We start from the raw sequence: 20,098 nt of genomic DNA, 5'->3' as shown, positions 1-20,098 counted from the left end.
GGCTGTCACAGGTCTGTTTACCTTGCAAGCGCGAACGGCGGCTCTGCCCTGCCCCTCCTACCACGCCCATGTACCACTGGGTCGCGGGTCTGCCCACCTTGCGGGTGCGAGTGGTGGCTCCGCTCCGCCTCCTCTCCAATTGGGGCCACACGGTCACCACGCTGGCGAGCCGCTGGGCCTGCTCCGGGCGCTGGCAGCGGCCCGGCTTCTCCCCTCTGGCTCAACGACAAATTGAGGAGACTCGGGTGTCTGTGCCTCACCCCCCCTACCAGGAGACCAACTGCTTATGTCACCGCTGGAATTGATGAAGTTCTCTCCTCCGCCGCTTTCTGCTGACATCAGATCTCTGCCATGTTGGTGTCCTATGCGAATGGCAGCATTTCGTTCCCCTTGCCGGGCAACCACAGCAACGGGTGAGTCCTGACCGGCCGTCAGCAGGACCCGTACCGAGAAGCAGTTTCCGCGGGCTCCTAGCCCCGGTCTAGGGAAGTTCCGGGAGCCGGAACTCGGCCGCTCCGTGCTCGGTGTAAGCTCCTATCTCTTATTAGACTTATAAAATTGGCCTTCGATTGAATCTGTATATTGCTCTAAGAGAATTCAGATATTTATGATGTTTGGTCTTCTTAGCCATGAATATGGTGTTATTTGTCTCTGAGCTTAGGTCATTTTATAAACATCTTTTAATGCAACTTTTATAAATTTTCTCCATAGTATTTCACATTGTTTTTTATTACCTTTATTCCAAGATGTTAGATACACTCTGAGATCATTGTAAATGAAATATTTTCTTTAATTATGCTTTTTAGGTATTTTTATGTTACTGGTATATATGAATAAAATTGATTTTCATATGTTAATCTTATATCCAGCCAATTTATATCCAGCTGAACTCATATATTTTATAATTTGCAACTTATTTGGGGTTGTTATGTAATTAATCATATTGCCTACAATAATAAGGTTACATTTAAGTAAACAAGGATGTGAAATAGTCAAAAAAGTAAACTATGTGGATATTCAGGGAAGAACAGCAGGCAGAAGTAAAAGCAAGTACAAAAATCTTAAAGCAGGAAAGTGACTATGTGTTCAAGGAAGTCAAAGTTCCTGGAATGCTAAGCAAACAGAAAAGTGGTAGATGAGGTCAGAAGTATTGGACCAGATTATGTAGGGCCTTGTAGACTACTGTACAGACAAGTTTTACTCTGCTTTGGGCATCTGTGAGAGGAATTTAAGCAAAGGGTGACATGATTCAGGTTTTTGAAAATCCTTCTGTCTACTCTATTCAAAATAGACTAATAAAAGTCAAGAATTAAATCAGGGAGACATGATAGAAGGCCATTGCAGTAATTCAGGTGAGATGTTGGAGGTTTAGATCAGGGTGACACTGGGAGAGGTGGTTAGAAATGGCTAGATTCTGGGTACATTCTGAAGATAGAATCAACAGAATTTGCTAGATGGTGCTTAGGGAAAAAAAAAAAAATCAAGGATGAGTCCAGGTGTTTTGTTTTGAATCATTGGGAAAACATGGTTTCCATTAGTAAAGAATGTTTTTTTAAGAAGTTAGATATCAGTTCATAAAATGTCTTCTTTATAAGGCCTTTGAAAGAAATTTGAGTCAGCATTTGGTAATAGTTGCAATTTTCCAAAGAACTCACTTTTATCTTTGTTTATATCTAATGAGAACTGCAAATTATATGACTGATTGCATTAGCTGCTCAAAAATGAAGAACCACATTTGTGTTCCTTGTAAAAAGGAAAAAATATATGTATCTTTTACTGACTGCATTCATCTTTGACCTTTTTTTTTTTTTTTTGCTTTCCTCACTATTTCTAATTTGTTTTCTTATATATTATAAAATATAAGTGCCCCGTTTGGGCACTCGACACATGAGTTGATGAACCCAACTATCAGGAAGCATTCATTCTTATGGAATGAATACTGACAAATTACAGCATATGTAGTAGATTAGTAAGCTATACAGTATATTAGAAGATAATGTGTGCTATGTGAGTGGGGAGTCAAACATGATGAGGGAGATTGAAGGTGAGGAGTGTGTGAGTTCCTGTATTAAATAGAGTGACCTGGATGGGCTACACTGAGGAAACGACATTGGTGCAAAGATTTGAAGGAGGTGAGGGTGTAGTGTAGCTCTCTAAGGTAAGAGCATGGCATCAAAGCAGCATCAGAGCAAAGGTCCTGAGGTAGGACATGCTTGGCAGGCTTAAGGAACAGCGAGGAGGCCACAGTGGAGATGAATGAGTGAGAAGAGTGGTGACAAATGAAGTTAGAGAAGAATTGGGGTTGGGAGGCAAATTGTACAGGAACTGTTATTAGATCTTCAGCATTGTCTCTGTTGTCTACTGGGCACCAATTATAGTTCTATGTATGATTCGATTTGCATTTTAAAAGTATCACTCTGGCAATTATGCATAACTTTCATAGGAGTTAATGGTCATTTCTGCCATTTTAGGTATATTACAGCTAATACTGACACAGAAGAACAAAGTTTTCCAGGCACTAAGGCATTTAACACACATGTAGAAGAATTAAAGTTAGATGCCCTTCTTCAGAAGGCAGATCATTTACGTATGAATGAGTCTGGCAAGACGGAGAGTTTTGAACTACTTTGTGACTACAAAGAAAAGGTAAGAACTTCTGGGGTTATGGCTCAGTGGTAGAGTGCTTGCCTAACATGTGTGAGGCACTGGGTTCAATCCCTGGCACCACATGAAAAAACTAAAGAAACAAAGAAAAGGTAAGAACTTTTTGACAATATGTTGTTTTCATTTTTTTTACTTTATCTATCATCTTATTTATGTTATGTCACAGTTCACATAATGTAAATGATTGATGTGAAGTTTTTTAATAAAATGACTAAAATTTTTAAAAACTTAAGTATAAGATTTAATTAATAGGATATATCAAGATGGCAGAATAGAGAAGGTCACTTTCCTGGCTGTTCTGTGGTATGAAACCAAGAAAGTAGATAGGCAGTGTCTCAGCAAGGTCAGTGAATATAAAAAAAAAAAAAAAGGCAGTACTTTACTGAAATTTAATACTGGATAGTCAAAGCAGATCAGAGACTCAGGAGGTTGGTTATAGTAAAGTTACAAAGAAATCCCCATGCCACAGCCACTGCCACAGCCAGAGAGGTCCCTGTGTGAGCAAAGTGGAGGGATAAAGGAATTAAAGGAACCTGCATTTTTAGGAACCCTGAGACATGTCTGGGTATGGAAAGTTTATAGATCAAAAACACTGCCTGATTAAACTGAAAGGCATACTGCACAATATCCTCATGTGGGAAAGAAGCTGATTCTCTCCCTGTGGCATGTGGAAGACAAAGGAAGGAATAATTTTGCAGCCACTTCATGGGGGCCAGCAGCTGGGGGAGAAAATTCCTGGTAAACCTGAGTTTGGCCTGAAATACAAGTCTTGCAAACCCACATTGCATGACATAGAGAGTGCCTGTGTGACCAGGAAAAAATCAAATGTGGAGAAAGGTTTACACAGAGGAATATTGGTTGTGGAAACCTACCCAGCTCTCCCTTTCCCTGTCCCAATCCAGCTGCTTGCAGGATCAGCTGGGAGAGACATGCCTGGCCAGGAATTTGAAAGGGCCAGAGCAGGAGAGATTGAGTTTGGAGACTGAGCCCAAGACCAGGAAATGTTGGGTCTGCAGGTGACACAGTGGACTAAGAATTGGCTCCTCCACCCACAAGTGGAACCCAGGGGAGATCGCTGGGGGGAAATCTTCCAGTGAAGACTCGCGATTGCTGAGCCCAGAGGTGTGCTGGCTTAAAATCTCCAGACCAATTTGCATTCTATGAAGAGCCTCCAGCATATCTAACCAAATATTTGGTTGATTCCCAAATATTTTATTTTCTTTGAAGCTACTATGAATGGGATAGTTTTCCTTATTTCTCTTTCAGTTGATTCATCACTAAAGTTTAGGGAATGCAATTGATTAATGTGTGTTGTTATATCCTGCTACTTTGCTGAGGTCATTCACTAGTTCTAGAAATTGGTGTTTTGGGGGGGTCTTCTAAATATAGAATCATGTAAGCAAAGTAAGATAGTTTGAGTTCTTCTTTTCCTATTTGTATCCCTTTAATGTCTTTCTTCTAATTGTTCTGGCTAGAATTTCAAGGACTATGTTGAATAGAAATGGTGAAAGAGTGTATCCCTGTCTTATTCCAAGTTTTAGAAGGAATGCTTTCAATGTTTCTACATTTAGAATGATGTTGGCCTTGGGTTTAACATATATAGCTTCTACAATGTTGAAAGATGTTCTTTCCCTAGTTTTTCTAGTATTTTGAGCATGAATGGATTTTGTATTTTGTCAAATTCTTTTTCTGCATCTATTGAGATGATCACATGATTCTTGTCTGTTAAGTCTGTTGATGTGATGAATTATGTTATTAATTTCTGTATGTTGACCCAACCTCGCATCTCTGGGATGAACCCCACTTGATCATGCTGCACTATCTTTGTAATATGTTTTTGTATGTGATTTGCCAGTATTTTATTAATAATTTTTGCATCTATGTCCATCAGGGATATTGATCTGAAGTTTTCTTTCCTTGATGTCTTTGTCTGGCTTTGGTATCACATGCTTCAAAGAATGAGTTTGGAAGGATTCCCTTATTTTCAATTTCATAGAATGATTTGAGGAGGATTGGTGTTAGTTTTTCTTTGAAGGTCTGGTAAAACTAGGTTGAGAACCCGTCTGGTCCTGGGCTTTTCTTTCTTGGTAGGCTTTTGATGACATCTTCACTTTTATTGCTTGAAACTGATCTGTTTAAATTTTGTATGTCCTGTTGATTCAATTTGTATAGGCCATATGTCTCTAGAAATTTGTTGATGTCATCACAGTTTTCTATTTTATTAGAGAATAAATTTTCAATATAGTTTCTGATTATTGCCTGTATTTCAGAGGTATCCATTATGATATTTCCTTTTTCATTATGAATTTCAGTAATTTGTTTTTTTTCTCTGTCTCTTCATTAACATGAATAAGGGTCTATCAATTTTATTTACTTTTTCAAAGAAACAACTTTTTGTTTCATTGATTTTTTTGGATTGTTTTGGTTTCAATTTCATTGATTTCAATTCTGATTTTAAGTATTTTCTGTCTTACACTGCTTTTGGTGTTGATTTGTTCTTTTTCTAGGGCTTTGAGATGTAATGTTAGGTTATTTATTCAGTGACTTTCTATTCTTTTAATGAATGAGCTCAATGATTTCCTCTTGGCATCTTCTTCATAGTGTCCTTTCAATCTTGATGTGTTGTATCACTATTCTCATTTACCTCTAAGTAATTTTTTAATTTCATCCTGATTTCTTTTTCTATCCATTGGTCACTGAAGAGCATATTATTTATTCCCCAGGTATTAGAGTAGATTCTATTTTTAATTTTATCATTGATTTTTAATTTCATTCCATATGATCTGACAGAATGCAGGGTATTAACTCTCTTTTTTGTATTTGCTAAGAGTTGCTTTGTGGCATAAGATATGGTCTATTGTACAGAAGGATCTATGGGTTGCTGAGAAGAAAGTATATTCAGTGATTGATGGATGAAATATTATATATATATAATATATATATTAAAGTGTCTCTCTCTCTCTCTCTCTCTCTCTCTCTATATATATATATATATATATATATATATATATATATAAATTATTAATTGTATTTTTTAGTTCTATAGCTTCTTTTTGTTTGGAGAATCTATTCAGTTGTGAGAGAGGTATGTTAAAGTCACCAAGTATTATTGTGCTGTGGTCTATTTGATTCTTGAAATTGAGAAAGATTTGTTTGATGTATGCAGATGCTCCATTGTTTGAGCCATAAATATTTATGATTGCTAGTCCACTATGTGAAAGACTTCCACAATGAAAACTAAGAGAACACTAAAGAAAGAAATTGAAGAAGACCTTAAAAGATGGAAAGATCTCTCACATTCTTGGATAGGCAGAACTAATAATGTCAAAATGTCCATACTACCAAAAGTGCTAAACAGATTTAAAGCAATTCTTACTAAAATTCCAATGACATTCTTCTTAGAAATAGAAAAGGCAGTTATAAAATTCACTTGGAAAAACAAGAGGCCCAGAATAGTCAAAGCAATCTTCAGTGAGAAAATTGAAGCAGGAGGCATCACAATACAAGACCTTAATTTATATGATAGAGCTATAGTAACAAAATAGCATGGTGTTGGCACCAAAACAGACTTGAAGACCAGTGGTACAGAATGGAAGACACAGAGACTAACTCACATAAATATAGTTATATCATATTAGACAAAGGTGCTATAAACATACATTGGAGAAAAGGTAGCCTCTTCAACAAATGATGCTAGAAAAACTGGAAATCCATATATAGAAAAATGAAATTAGTCCCCTATTTCTCACCCTACACAAAACTCAAGTGGATTAAGGACCTAGGCATTATCCCAGAGACCCTGTGCCTACTAGAAGAAAAAGTACACCCAAATCTCCATCACATTGTCTTAGGAACCAAATTCCTCAACAATACTCCTAAAGTGCAAGAAGTAAAATCAAGAACCAATAAATGGGATAGTATCAAATGAAAAACTTCTTTACTGCAAAGAAAACAATCAGTAATGTGAAGCGAGAGCCTACAGAATGGGAGAAAATCTTTGCCACATGCACCTCAGATAGAGTATTAATCTCCATATAAAGAACTCAAAAAACTTAACACCAAAAAACAAATAACCCAATCAATAAATGGAAAAAGGAACTTAACACACACATCACAGAAGAAGAAATACAATCAGTTAATAAATATATGAAAAAATGTTCAATATCTCTAGCAATTAGAGGAATGCAAATTAAAGCTACACTGAGATTTCGTCTCACTTCAGTCAGAATGGCAAATATCAAGAATACAAGTAACAATAAATGTTGGTGAAGATGTGGGGAAAAAGGAACACTCATACATTGCTGGTGGCACTGCAAATTGGTGCAGCCACTCTGGAAATCAGTATGGAGATCCCTCAGAAAACTTGGAATGGAACACCATTTGACCCAGTTATCCCACTCTTCAGTCTATACCCAAAGTACTTAAAATCAGCATACTATAGTGACATGGCCACATCAATGTTTATAGCAGCTCAATTCATAATAACTAAACTGTGGAACCAACCTAGAGGTTCTTAAACAGGTGAATGGATAAAGAAAATCTGGTACATACATAATGGAAAATTACTCCACCATAAACAAAAATGAAATTACGGCATTTGCCAATAAATGGATGAAACTGGAGACTGTCATGCTAAGTGAAATAAGCCAATCCCTAAAAAACCAAAGGCCAAAAGTTCTGTCTAATATGCAGATGCTAACTCACATTAAGCAGGGCAGAGGAAAGAATAGAAGTTCACTGGATTAGACAAAGGGGAATAAAGGGAAGGGAGGATAGGAATAGGAAAGACAATAGAATGAATGGGACATAAATTTCTTATGTTCTAATATGAATACATGACCAGCATAACTCCACATCACATACAATCACACAAATGGGAAGTTGTACTCCATGTATGTATGATATGTATGATATATCAAAACACATTTTACTGCCAGGCATGGTGGCACACGCCTATAATCCCAGTGGCTCAGGAGGCTAAGGCAGGAGGATCATGAGTTCAAAGCCAGCCTCAGCAAAAAAAGTGAAGAGCTAAGCAACTCAGTGAGACCCTGTCTCTAAATAAAATACAAAAAAGGGTGTGGCTCAGTGGTTGAGTGCCCCTGGGTTCAATCCCTGGTACTAAAAAAAAAAAAAAAAAAAAAAAAAAAGGTTACTATCATGTATAACTAGAGAACAAATAAAAAATTTTAAAAATGAAAAAAAAAGAGTTAATGAAACTTATCTAAAAATAGGTACCAGACCTATAATTATAAGGATTTCCTTTTTTATTAATTTATATACATAAATGATTAAGAATAAGACATTATGCCAAGGCATATAGTACCTGTTCTCTGGGGAGAGGAAAAACAATATTTTAATTTTTCTATTTTGTTATTCGTATGATGGGACTATCAATATTTAAAGGTATTTCAACCGGTGGTCATTTTGCAATCTTTAATGTTGGACCTGAATGGAAAAACTCATCCCTTTTTCCACTACCAGTAAAGAAAAAGGTGTCAGGGGAGGATATTGCAGTATCCTCAAAAGAAAAAAAAATCTTTCCCATGAGCAATTTAAGCCTAACCTCTAAACACATTGTCTAAAAACCTAAGTATTCTGAGTAGAAATATGCCAAGACATCACACTGTACCCCATAAAAAATACAATTACTATCTGTCAATAAAATTTTAAAACCTTAAAAAATCTTCAAGATTATATTTGGGAAGTTTAGGTTAAAAGTATGATTACCCTTTTGAGTATATATACTTAAGTATACAGATATTATTCATAATGTTCACTGAGCTATCTATATTGATAAAATAAATAACTTAGAAAAATAAGAAGGTACCATAACTCACAGAGAATTTATGGATTCTGATACCTGTCATTTCTCTCTTCTACATACTAAGACCAAGTGCCTAGGTAATATTAATTAGGTTTAAGATTCAATAATACATTAGGTCACATTTCTTAGTCATAGATATTTGGATTTAAAATGTTAAATACTTAAATTTGTGTATGCATAGATTCAGTTACTTAAAATACCAATTGTTAAAAGTTGCAGTTGGAAAACAGTTTTAGTCTGAACAAATATTGAGTACATCTAATGGGCAATTTTATCTTTTCAGTTTAAAGATGAAGCAGAGTATATGTGGCGACTTGTTCGTGCTTATGGAGACATGAGTGAGTTGTCTACAAACACACAAGAAAAGAAACATTATGCTAATATTGGTAAGTATTTTTTCAAGACTGGTTATTCTCAAGTGGCAATTAGGATCTAAAATAAACTGCTAGTGAATTATAATTAAATCTAAATAATCTTAATTAAAATCAATATGTTTAATTTACTTTAGTATATCCTAGTAGCAAAAAATACACACAGTCTCAGGACAGTTTTCTTAGAACTAAAATATACATTGTTTAAAAATATTTGAGCATATTAGAATAGGCAACTGAAAAAAACCCTCAAATATCACCTTCTAAAGTTTATATAATCACAGAAAGACATTAAGTGGTAGTATTTGGGGAACAATAATAGGCAAAGGACTATTGTCACCAGCAGTAATCTACCACAATTAAAATAACACACCTTACATATTCAGGGGAGTACTCTGGAGACCATAAGGAAAGAAACTCTCATGTTTTTTTCAAAATATATCTTGATAAATCAAGATTAATCTTGAGTTAATAATGTTAAAGCTAACTGATAAATACATCATGATCTTTTATACTGTCATCTATACTTTTTTGTATATTTTTTAAAATTCCCTAATAACAACAAACAATAGCCAGAATGTCAAATTGTTGTTCTTAGTGTTATCATTTTCATATTTCACCTTGACTCTCAATGAATGCCAAAACACTTTCTTATAAAAGCTCCTAACTGCCATCTCTCTGAGCTTCAGCATTATAATTTGGCATCATGACCCCTAAAATTCTTCTTTTATTCCAAAGCCAACTCTTTTCCAAGCCTGTCTTCTCTAAGATAGCATGAGGAAGAAATGGCAAGAGAGATCTCCTCCCCATATAGTTCTCTGTTGTGTTTATTTCTACAAAGGAAATATTACCAAACTCTTTGTGATACTTCAGCTTGGAGATAATGTTTATGGAATGACCTCTGCACTTTAGTCTTCCTGCAGAGGGAGGAAAATAAGAGGACCTCCCTTCTTGTTTGTCATATTCATTATCAGCTTTGTGGATCAGTTTGTCTGGAGCAGTCCAATTTGCAGGCTAAATACAAAGTGGAATTCTAGAGAAGAGATTTATTAACTTCAAGGAAAATAGAAATTTAATCAAATAGAACAAAGTATTTAATTTTCATATCTACTGAGAAAATATAAATATATTTGTGTAAAATGTTTGATACTTTCAGAAATTAGATACAAGTTTTTCTTAAGCACTTGCCCTAACCTGGGCTTTATATTAGCAGGTAGCAGGTGAAGATCACAAAAATGGAATAACAGAATACATAGAGTCTCAAAATAGACTATGGGGAAACTTACAACTGATGGGAAGGCACTTTTATTCAAATAACCTTATGTATAAGGAACCAAAATGGAATAAGCTGTTATCAAAGAAGAGTGCAGGGTATTAACCCATCTAGTCCCAAGTTTTTAGTTCTACAAATATTTAAATGAAATTGACACAGGTGTATCACAATATGTTGTAAATTATAATCTGGAGCTCAGTACATAATTTTTTATCTTTAATAATAGTAATGAATGTTATCACTATTCATTCCTCTTACTTTCCTCAAAAGAACAGAACTCTAAAAGCATCAATATTTATTTCAAAGTTACAGAAGTGGTGTATTTGTTTTTCTACGTACGTTTTTTAGGTGTTTAATAAATGGGATGATGGTACATAACGGATTGTGAGATTGTATACCGTGGAGTATGTGATTGCAAGGATTGGAGTTTGATACGGGGAAGTCTTTCTTATGGAAGTTAACAGTTCCCCATAGAGTAAAATTACTTTGAATCTCTATTTTTAAATGGTTCAGGAGTTTAACTGAATTAATGAAATGGATATATGCTGGAGGAAATCCCGGGGTAAGATGCAGCATAGAATTGAAGTAGAATATATAGGAAGAAAGGAAGGAGGGAGGAAGGAAGATATGGAGGGAAAAGGAAAAAGGGAGGAAAGAAAGGAAGGAAAATTTATCATGTCAAAGAAAAAGGAGAAATACCTCAGATATTGAAATAATTAAGAAGACTTTATTGAAATAAGTTAAAAAAGACTTCATTCCTTTTATTCATCCGTGTAAGAAATATTTATTCAGGCTGGGGATGTGGCTCAAGCGGTAGTGCGCTCGCCTGGCATGCGTGCGGCCCGGGTTCTATCCTCCGCATCACATACAAACAAAGATGTTGTGTCTGTCGAAAACTGAAAAATAAATATTAAAATTCTCTCTCTCTCTCTCTCTCTCTCTCTCTCTCTCTCTAAAAAAGAAAGAAAGAAATATTTATTCAAAATTATTGTGTCTAGGAGCAATGTTAAAATGAGGGTTAGAGGAAGGCAGAGGAAAGACATAAATATTATCAAGACAATAATACACTAAGGAACTTACTATGTGAAAAATATCAATAAAGCACCCGTCAATTATAATTTAGTGTATGTGCTTAATAAGGTTATGAACAAGTACAATGGAGTTGAGAGCAAGGATTCAGGCCAGCTATTGAAGAATGGTGGATTTGGTATAAGGGAAGAAGTATTGACTGTTTTTTTTTTTTTTCCTCAAAATAATGTGTTTGTTGTACCAAGGAAACTTTGATCTTTGAAAAGTGCAGAATTCTTTTATAAAACTCACAGTGAATATATCATTATGCAGTACCTTTTTGAAGCATTATGATTGACCCTAACATATTCCAAATAAAATAGAAATCTTAACATTTAAAGGAATGTTACTATATTCTTCATAATTAAGTGATCTATACAAATGTCTCAAAAAGAGTACAAAATACAGTTCTGTAATAGAAATAGCTTTCCTTTTGGGCTTCAGCTACATGGGAATCCAGCCTGTAAATTTCCCAACTTTCTTTTGTATTCTAAGAGTGATGGAGTCACCTCTATTTTAGTCATGTGGTAGTACACTAAAAGTTTTATTTAGCAATGTTTCTAAACGTTGATTTAGTTTTTAATATTTTTACACTAACAAGTATGTTTTTGCCACTCACTTAAAAGTACTAACTCCTTTCATATTTGTACATAATTTAATATCAGTTATTATTAAAATACTTTACTTTTTAATTCCCTTTGGATAGAGCTATATAGTGCTACCTAACAAATCAACAAATGGGAGAATAGTTTTAGAATTGAAGATTCTTAATCATAAAGGTTATCTCAACCATTTATATAGAAAGGTATTTTCTATATCATTGGATAGTCTTTTCAAGCAAAAAAATAAAAATAAAAAAAGAAGTGGGGGAGTGGAGAAAGAAGGTATAAAACAAAATGGCCTCTTTGAGAAACATTCTGAGAATGTGATTTTCTTTAAAACATTTTGATTTTTTCAAAGTATTAGACACACCTCTGCCCAAAGTAATTACTACATGATCAGAGTTATCAGAGTTATTCTAAAATTAAGTGAAATAACTTAGGGAAATAATTTCTGTCACTGAGCCTCTTCATTATTGCAAGTGACTCAGTAAGAACATCATCTTCCTTACTCCTTTAGACACTCATTCTTCTGTGTTCTGTTTTCTTTCTCCTTGCTTTTTTTTTTTGGCAATTTACTTGTTTATATACTTGCCACCTTCTGACCTGTGAGCCCTGAAAGTCAAGGACTGTGTCTTATTTGACATTTTATTCCCAGATATAGCACTTAGTAGTTATTCAGTAAATGTTGTTTGAATTGATTACAAAAAAAAAAAAATTCTATGCTTTGAAGTAGTGACTGAATGATTTTCTTGTGCTTGGTTAAGTCTGTTAATCAAGTGGGTCTTGAACCTTAACACACATCAGAATCATTGGAGGAGGGTTAAAACGCAGAGTTTATGATTGAGTAGTCTCCCACATGTGCTTTTCTAACACATTTCCAGGTGATGATAATGCTTTTGGTCTTGGGATCATACTTTAGGAACCACTGATATAATTACAGAATCCACCTCCTAACAACTCACATGAAAGTTCTAAAAGCACATTTATCTTTCAGGAAAAACTTTAGGTGAACGAGCTGTTGCTAGAGCGCCCATGAATGGATACTGTCACCTGTGGTAAGTATACAGGATTTGTGCAGTATTTTGTGTTCTAATATGCTCTTTATATTTTGCAATGGATTTTTAAAGCTACAATTGACCCAATGAACTTGTCAGCCATATTCACTGGGAAAAAAATGTGTTTAGGAGATAGTACAGCAACTGTGCTATTTTTTATTCTCATGTATTTCTTTTTAAGCATATTTTAAATACATTTAATTTAAACTTTCATTGAAGACTTCATCAATGAATCTACTAAGTCTAATGCCTTTGCAGATGATAAATTATAATTAAATCTAACAACATAGCATTTTGTTTGAAAACATACTGAAATAATGTCATGTTCTAAACAAAATATAGAAAGAATGCTTCAAATAATAAAAAAATACGTTAGCCATTTTCTTCTGAGTTGCTGAGTCATCAGATACAATTTCCACAGGTCAAAGAAAAGCCAGTTATAATACAAGAAAGGCCAAATACAGGAAAATTTTTATTTGTTTTCCTTAGTTATAAATGACAGTAGAATGCACTTTGATACATCATACATAGATGGAGTATAATTTCTCATTCTAAACATAGGGAATTTAATTATTTGGGTGGCATGCGTGAATATCCTTGGGGCAAGAAAAAAACTATTCAGGATTTGTTTCGGACCCTTTGTATATTTAAAATTGTAAAACACAAATAAGAAGAAATACATTGCTTTTAGTTATTGTTCTTCCTTTTAGTTGCATTTAATTCCTTAGTTCCCCCCCCTCCCCAACAATACAGATAGGTATTTTAGATGCTAAGAAGATGAAATAACCATTTATGACACTTTCTTCAATCTTAAATTTCCATAAATCCATCCCCTCTCTGGGTGTATTTGATTCCCTCCTTACACTGTTATGTAAAAAACTCTCTCCAAATAGCTGCTTTTCCACAGGTCCCCATTTGACCTTCGGGAAATCATTTTTGCCCACCTAACTGAAGTACAAACCAACTTCCCAGATCATACTGTTTCTTTGGCTTGCTGTCAGCAGGGGGCGCTCCATCACAAAAATCTCATTTAAAACTCCGTGTGCAGGAATCCCATAACGTTTCCTAAATCCCCCAAATTTTAAAAACAAAGGCTGAAATATGAAAAGGTTTTTAGAAGCTGCCCTTACTTGGCCTAAGATGAGCTGCAATCCTGGTTCCTGACTTCTTTCATGACAGGGTGGTCCATATCTCACCCACCTCACCATCTCTTCCTTCCTCCTGTGAAGATTTTGCCTTCCCGCATACATCCTAGAGATGGCTGAGGCACAAAGCCCGCAGAATTTGTGAATGATTTCCCTAGCATGGCTTGCATGGATAGAGCATCTTGACTTAGGAACTGAAGCACCTAGTAGAGAAAGTATTATTCTTACCCATGGTGCTTCTGCAAAAACTCTAGGAAAGGGACAGTTGCAGTTACATCCTGGTAGAGATTTTTAAGATCACTTCCCTAGTATATAAGAGTGTTGGTTATTATTTCCATAGCCACATTTTCCTAGATAGTTTAATTCACATAGTATTAAAATATACTAATAAACTAACATGTGTATGTGTTAAGTACTTCCTGTCTTCCATTTTTATGAGTTACTGTAGTCAATGTGTATTGATCAAACATCTCTCCCCCCATCCCTGCCTTCCCTCCATCTCTCTCCCCTCCACCCCACTTTCCCCATTCCTTAATAATTGGAGGTGTTTGGCATTTGGTTAGCCAGATTAGGATGCAGAAAGAACACACATTTTGCTCCTAACTCTGTCTGAGCTTTTTCCCTTCCCCTCTATTTCCCTTTTCCTCCTTCTGCCCCTCCCTAATCCTGTCTTCTTCCTCTAAAGCTCTTCCTCTTCTGTTCTCATCCTTTTCCCATTCATTGATCTGTATTTATGAAGAATCACATTTAAAATGTACATTTGATGTAAATCCTCAACCTGAGGACATTTACCAATGTGAGTTTCCAATTTTCATAGAGGAACAATATTGAATCTTGTCTGAGGGTTTCCTAAGTATCTTGAGATCCATTTTGTAAGCACAGATTATGCTGAACTCACCCTTAGTAGTTGCTGTAGTCTATCTTCCACCAATCTGGTTACTTCTCCATTATCTATCTTTTTTTAACTTTTTGTTGTGAAATAAATGCCTTGTCTGTAACAATGAGGTTTAACTCCAAAATTAAATCTCATCGATACATATGCAAAGCAATGATCCAAATGTGTTTCCCATGATTTTTTATTTGGTATCAGTTTTTAATTTAAAAATACTCAAATGTAATTGATTGATAAATATTAATAAATTTGAATGCAAAAATTATTCAGTTAAACAGTTGAGGTAAAAGGTGATATAAGAGCAACTTAAACTTTGACTTGAGAAATAATGGGTGAAATTTAGGTAAACCTATTCCATAATTAATTATAATAGAACGTTGAGAAAAATCTTCTTTTAATGAAATCATTTTCAGTATGTTAAGATGTTAAACCTTTTCTCGTTCATTCAGTATGAGTAACAAAGTATGGCCTGCAGGCCAAATTTCTGACTGCCTGTTTTTATAAATAAAGATTTACTGGAGCACAGCCACACCCATGCATTGTTCATAGCAATAGAGTAGGTGTAAAAGAGATTATCTGGCTCCAAGCCTAAAATATTTACCATCTAGTTCTGCAGCAAGTTTGCAATGTTATATGATGTTCTATAAGTCTTTACTTTAAAATAAAAGATGTAATCATTAAGAATAATTTTCATTAAGGGTTAATAATAGGTAACAACTAATAAATCAGGACTCGCTTTAAAGATATAATTTTCATCTTTATATTTTCCAAAATGAATTGCTTTGTGACTTTAAGGCTGCTTAAACTTTCTATTTTATTCTGTTGTTTTTGTCAGACCAGGCTAAAATACTTCTGAAATCAAGAGAATAAAATGACCAATGGATTTGCAGCTTGTAGGTCAAACAGGGATGGCCTTAATCATAAATAATGTCTTACATATTTGTTGTACTCTACCATTTGCAAATTATGTCCACATGCCCTATAGCATGTGATTCACAGAACAGCCTGTTTTCATTTTCTAAGTAGGGTAAACAAAGCACAGTGTGTATGAGTGTGCGTGCCTGTATGTGTGTGTGTGTGTGTGTGTGTGAATGTGTATATTGATTGGTAACCGGTTCACACAGTAAGTGGAAAAATAGGAACTAGAACTCAGATCTGGTATTACATGATCACTCTTTCTTCTGTGAAGTATACTGCCTTTGCTTTCTCAAACCATATAAATTGCATCTGCATTGAATCAGAAAACACTGCAGGGAAACTAATGGAATTGTACTTGATAAAACAGTATGGTTGTCAACTATTAAGAATATCTTTAATATCAATGCAAAGAAAATACAGAATTCTTGTCAAAGCTTTTACAGTTAAAATGACCTCTAGATGGAGATAATACACCACATTGTTAACTTTCTTCAGAGTTCCCATCAACCTGAGAGTTTGGGAAATAAAACATTAAATTATGTTTTTAAAAAATTAACAATATTATAACTTAGCGAGGCCCTAAGCAACTTAGCAAGACCCTGTCTCTAAATAAAATATATAAAAGGTCTAGTTCTGCAGCAAGTTTGCAATGCTATATGATGTTCTATAAGTCTTTACTTTAAAGTAAAAGATGTAAACTTTAAGGATAATTTTCATTAAGGGTTAATAATAGGTAACAACTAATAAATCAGGAATCACTTTAAAGATATAATTTTCATCTTTATATTTTCCAAAATGAATTGCTTTGTGACTTTAAGGCTGCTTAAACTTTCTATGTTATTCTGTTGTTTTTGTCAGACCAGGCTAAAATACTTCAGTGGTTAAGTGCCCCTGGGTTCAATCTCTGGTACAAAATATATATATATATATAAAACAATATTATAAAAGACACTTAGGTAGAATTGATAGAAAAGAAATGATGACCTTTTTGGTAGAAGGTAGCCAGGTGACCCTGAATGCATAATATGTAAGAAGATAAATAATGTTTTAGATTTGAAAGAAACAAATTTCCAAAAAAAACAAGACTCAGTGACAAATTATTTAAAAGGGAAAATAATATATAATAATATATAATAATATTTATTTATAATATATAACATTTATGCAAACCATGGGTTTTTTGTTTTCTTTTTTCTTTACTTGAGTAACTTGGAGAGAATGTGTTGAGAAAGCAAAATAAAAGCTTAGAGATGTGCAGAAGTAGTTCTGGTTTCCAGAAAATACAAAATCAAACCCATTTCTATAAATTATTCCTTTAATTTTAGCACAACAAGGTAGTTGAGTTGTTTTATAACTCTCTGGATGAGAAAGTAAAATTAAGTAGACTCAACGCAGATATTCCTAAAATGCAACATTATACACACACACACACACACACACACACACATTTATTTATTTATTTATTTCTGTGCTAGTAGTTGAAGTAGGGAAATCAGCCTAGTATACGTGGATTTAAGCAAGGCATTCTATCCTTATAGACAAGAAATAGATGTGTAGGCAAGTTGATGAGGTTACTCATGCTGCCTGAAGGGTTTGAGCTCTGCTTTTTAAAGATCATTGTGAATGTGGGGGTTATTCTAGGTGAAGTCTATATATCTTAGACCCTAAGGTGTTTAGAAATTTTGTCAGTGGATTAAGATATAGAAGGTATGCTTACAAAAGGTTATCTGCAACCTAAAATAAAGGAACAGAGTATATGATGGATGGCAATAGTAATTCAAAAGATTTTGACATGATTAAAAATTATAACCTAATCTTTTCACCTAGAGATATCCCACATTCTTCTTTGAATGTGTATTCCTCCTTTTGATCCAAGAGATATCTCTTGGGATTGTCCTTATTCTCCTTTGAATATATATCTACTTACCTAAATAAACCTCCATCTATATCTAAACATCAAAAATTTTAAAAGTTATGCCTAATAGAATGTGAATTAATAGAAATGTGGGTGGAGGGATGGAGAGAATAGTGTCAGAAATGCCTAATAACATTAGAGAAAAACCTAAATTTTAATAAAGTATACAGTTTAATTGATAATAGCATATTAATAAAGGTATATTGTGACAATTTCCTATCAATGTTGCATAAAAATATTGGTGCAATTATGGCAAATTTACTATAGTAATGTAAGGTATTAACAACAGGGACAACTATGTGTTGGTTATATGGGAACTATCTGTACTATCTGCACATTTTCTGTAAATCTAAAGCTACCCCAATAGAAAAGTATATTTAATAGGAAGTGACCAAAGGTTTTAAGTGCAAATAAGTTGGAAAATCATAATTCTTATAACAACAAGAGGGAGCTTGTACAGGTAGTTATGGGAATTTTGGAAGGATTGGGATTACTCCACAATCTAGAACTCTTTGTGGTGGTATGATAACAGAACTTCAGGGGGCATTTCAAAAGAACATGATAGATAGACAATCTGAGTAAACCTATATCCATATTTAAAAATGGAATAAATAATTAATAACCTTCCCAAAGAGAGATCATTAGGCCTGGATGAGTTCACTGGTAAATTCTACCACATATTTAAGGAAGAAATTACTACAATTTTCTACAATCTCTTTCAGAATAAAGAAGCAGATTATATATTTTCCAATTCATTCTATGAGGCCAGCACAACTCAAATGTCAAAATCAGACAAAAACATTATAAGAAAACCACTCGTTGGTATCTCATGAATGTAGATCCAAAATTCTCAACACAATATTAGCAAATTGAATTATATACTACAACCAAGTGGAATTTATCCTCAGGGATATGCAAGGTGGTGATTCAGAATTTTGAAATCAATTAATATATCACATTAACAGATCAAAGAATAAAAATCACATGATCATATAAATAGATTCAGAGCATTTAACAACATCCAACATTTATTCGTGTAAAAACCTGAAAACAGGGCTAGGGTTGTGACTCAGTGGTAGAGCACTCACATGGCGCATGTGATGCACTGGGTTCGATCCTCAGCTCCACATAAATAAATAAAGTAAAAGTATTGTGTTCATCTACAATGAAAACAGAAAGAAAGAAAGAGAGAAAGAAAGAATTTTAAAAACCTGAAAAACAAACAAAACAAAGTCTCAGCAAATTACAAAGAGAGGGTAACCTCAAGTTGATAAATGTTTTAGGCAGCTATTTCACCACTGGGACTAAAAGACCTAACCAGAACAATTTTAGAGGAGAAAAAGTTTATTTGGGGGCTCATAGTTTCAGAGTCTCAATCCATATACAGCAGGCTTCATTCCTTGGGGCTCTGGGTGAGGCAGAGCATCATGGTGGAAGAGTGTAGTGGAGGGAAGCAGCCCACCTGATAATCAGAAAGGAGAGAAAGATATCTCCACTTGCCAGATACAAATATATACTCTAAATCCACGGCCCCAATGACCCACCTGTTCTGGCCACACCTCACTTGCCTCTAGTTACAACTCAGTTAATCCCATCAAGGGATGATTCACTGATTGGGTTAAGGCTCTCACAACCTGATCATTTTCCCTCTGAATGCTCTTGCATTGTCTCACACATGAGCTTTGGAGGACACCTCACATCCAAACCATAACAATAATGAACATCAAAAATCCTACAGTTAACATCATACATAAATGGTGAGAAATTTGCTTTCCTGGATTAAAATAAGCTACTATTAGTAACAAGGAAAGGATGCCCCTTCTCACCAGTTTTTCAACATTCTATTAAAAGTTATAGCTAATGCAATAAGACATGAAAAGTATATAGATTGGGAGTGAAGAAATAAAAATGTCTTTATTTCCTAATGACATAATTGTCTTTGTAGAAAATCCAAAAGAATTCACAAAATAGGGCGAGTGCTTCTTTAGTGTTGAAGCGATAATGGATGAAAACTGTTCTGCCATCATACATCTCTCTTCTTTCTGATATTTGCTTGCATTATTCTCATCACTTAGAAGCCCCGTGTCTTATCACCACCTAGCCAAATTCAAACCACCCTTCAAGGGTCCATTCAGGGGGGGATCCAACATGGCGGTGAGAGGGGAGGCAGCGCTTTCAGTACCTCCTCAACAACGGGGTCAGAGAGACGCATGGATACGCTTAGATTCGACCTGCTGAGAAACTCCTAGCAAAATTCCACTAAAGAGAGATCGGCCGGGAATCGGTAGGATTTTTGGAGGTGACAGTCTGCGCTAGACGAGTGAATCTCCGCCACGCAGCGCAGAGGTCCAGACCCGCCAGCCGCTGC

General features: G+C 34.8%; 1 protein-coding gene across 7 annotated transcripts in view; it reads left to right on the top strand.

The window, feature by feature from the left end:
- Positions 1–20,098, top strand: part of Rmdn2 (regulator of microtubule dynamics 2) — a 96,507-nt gene that overhangs the window by 42,166 nt on the left and 34,243 nt on the right. For all 7 annotated transcript variants that reach the window (XM_015479752.2, XM_015479751.2, XM_048804538.1 and 4 more), the window contains 3 exons: positions 2,472–2,646; positions 8,775–8,877; positions 12,800–12,860. In XM_015479752.2, coding sequence (XP_015335238.1) covers positions 2,472–2,646; positions 8,775–8,877; positions 12,800–12,860 — 339 coding nt within the window. The remainder of the gene's footprint in view (positions 1–2,471; positions 2,647–8,774; positions 8,878–12,799; positions 12,861–20,098) is intronic.

Source organism: Marmota marmota, unplaced genomic scaffold, assembly GCF_001458135.2.
Source record: "Marmota marmota marmota unplaced genomic scaffold, marMar, whole genome shotgun sequence".
Lineage (NCBI taxonomy): Eukaryota > Metazoa > Chordata > Mammalia > Rodentia > Sciuridae > Marmota > Marmota marmota.
The sequence above is the reverse complement of the archived record's forward strand: the minus strand, read 5'-3'. Positions and strand labels throughout refer to the sequence as shown.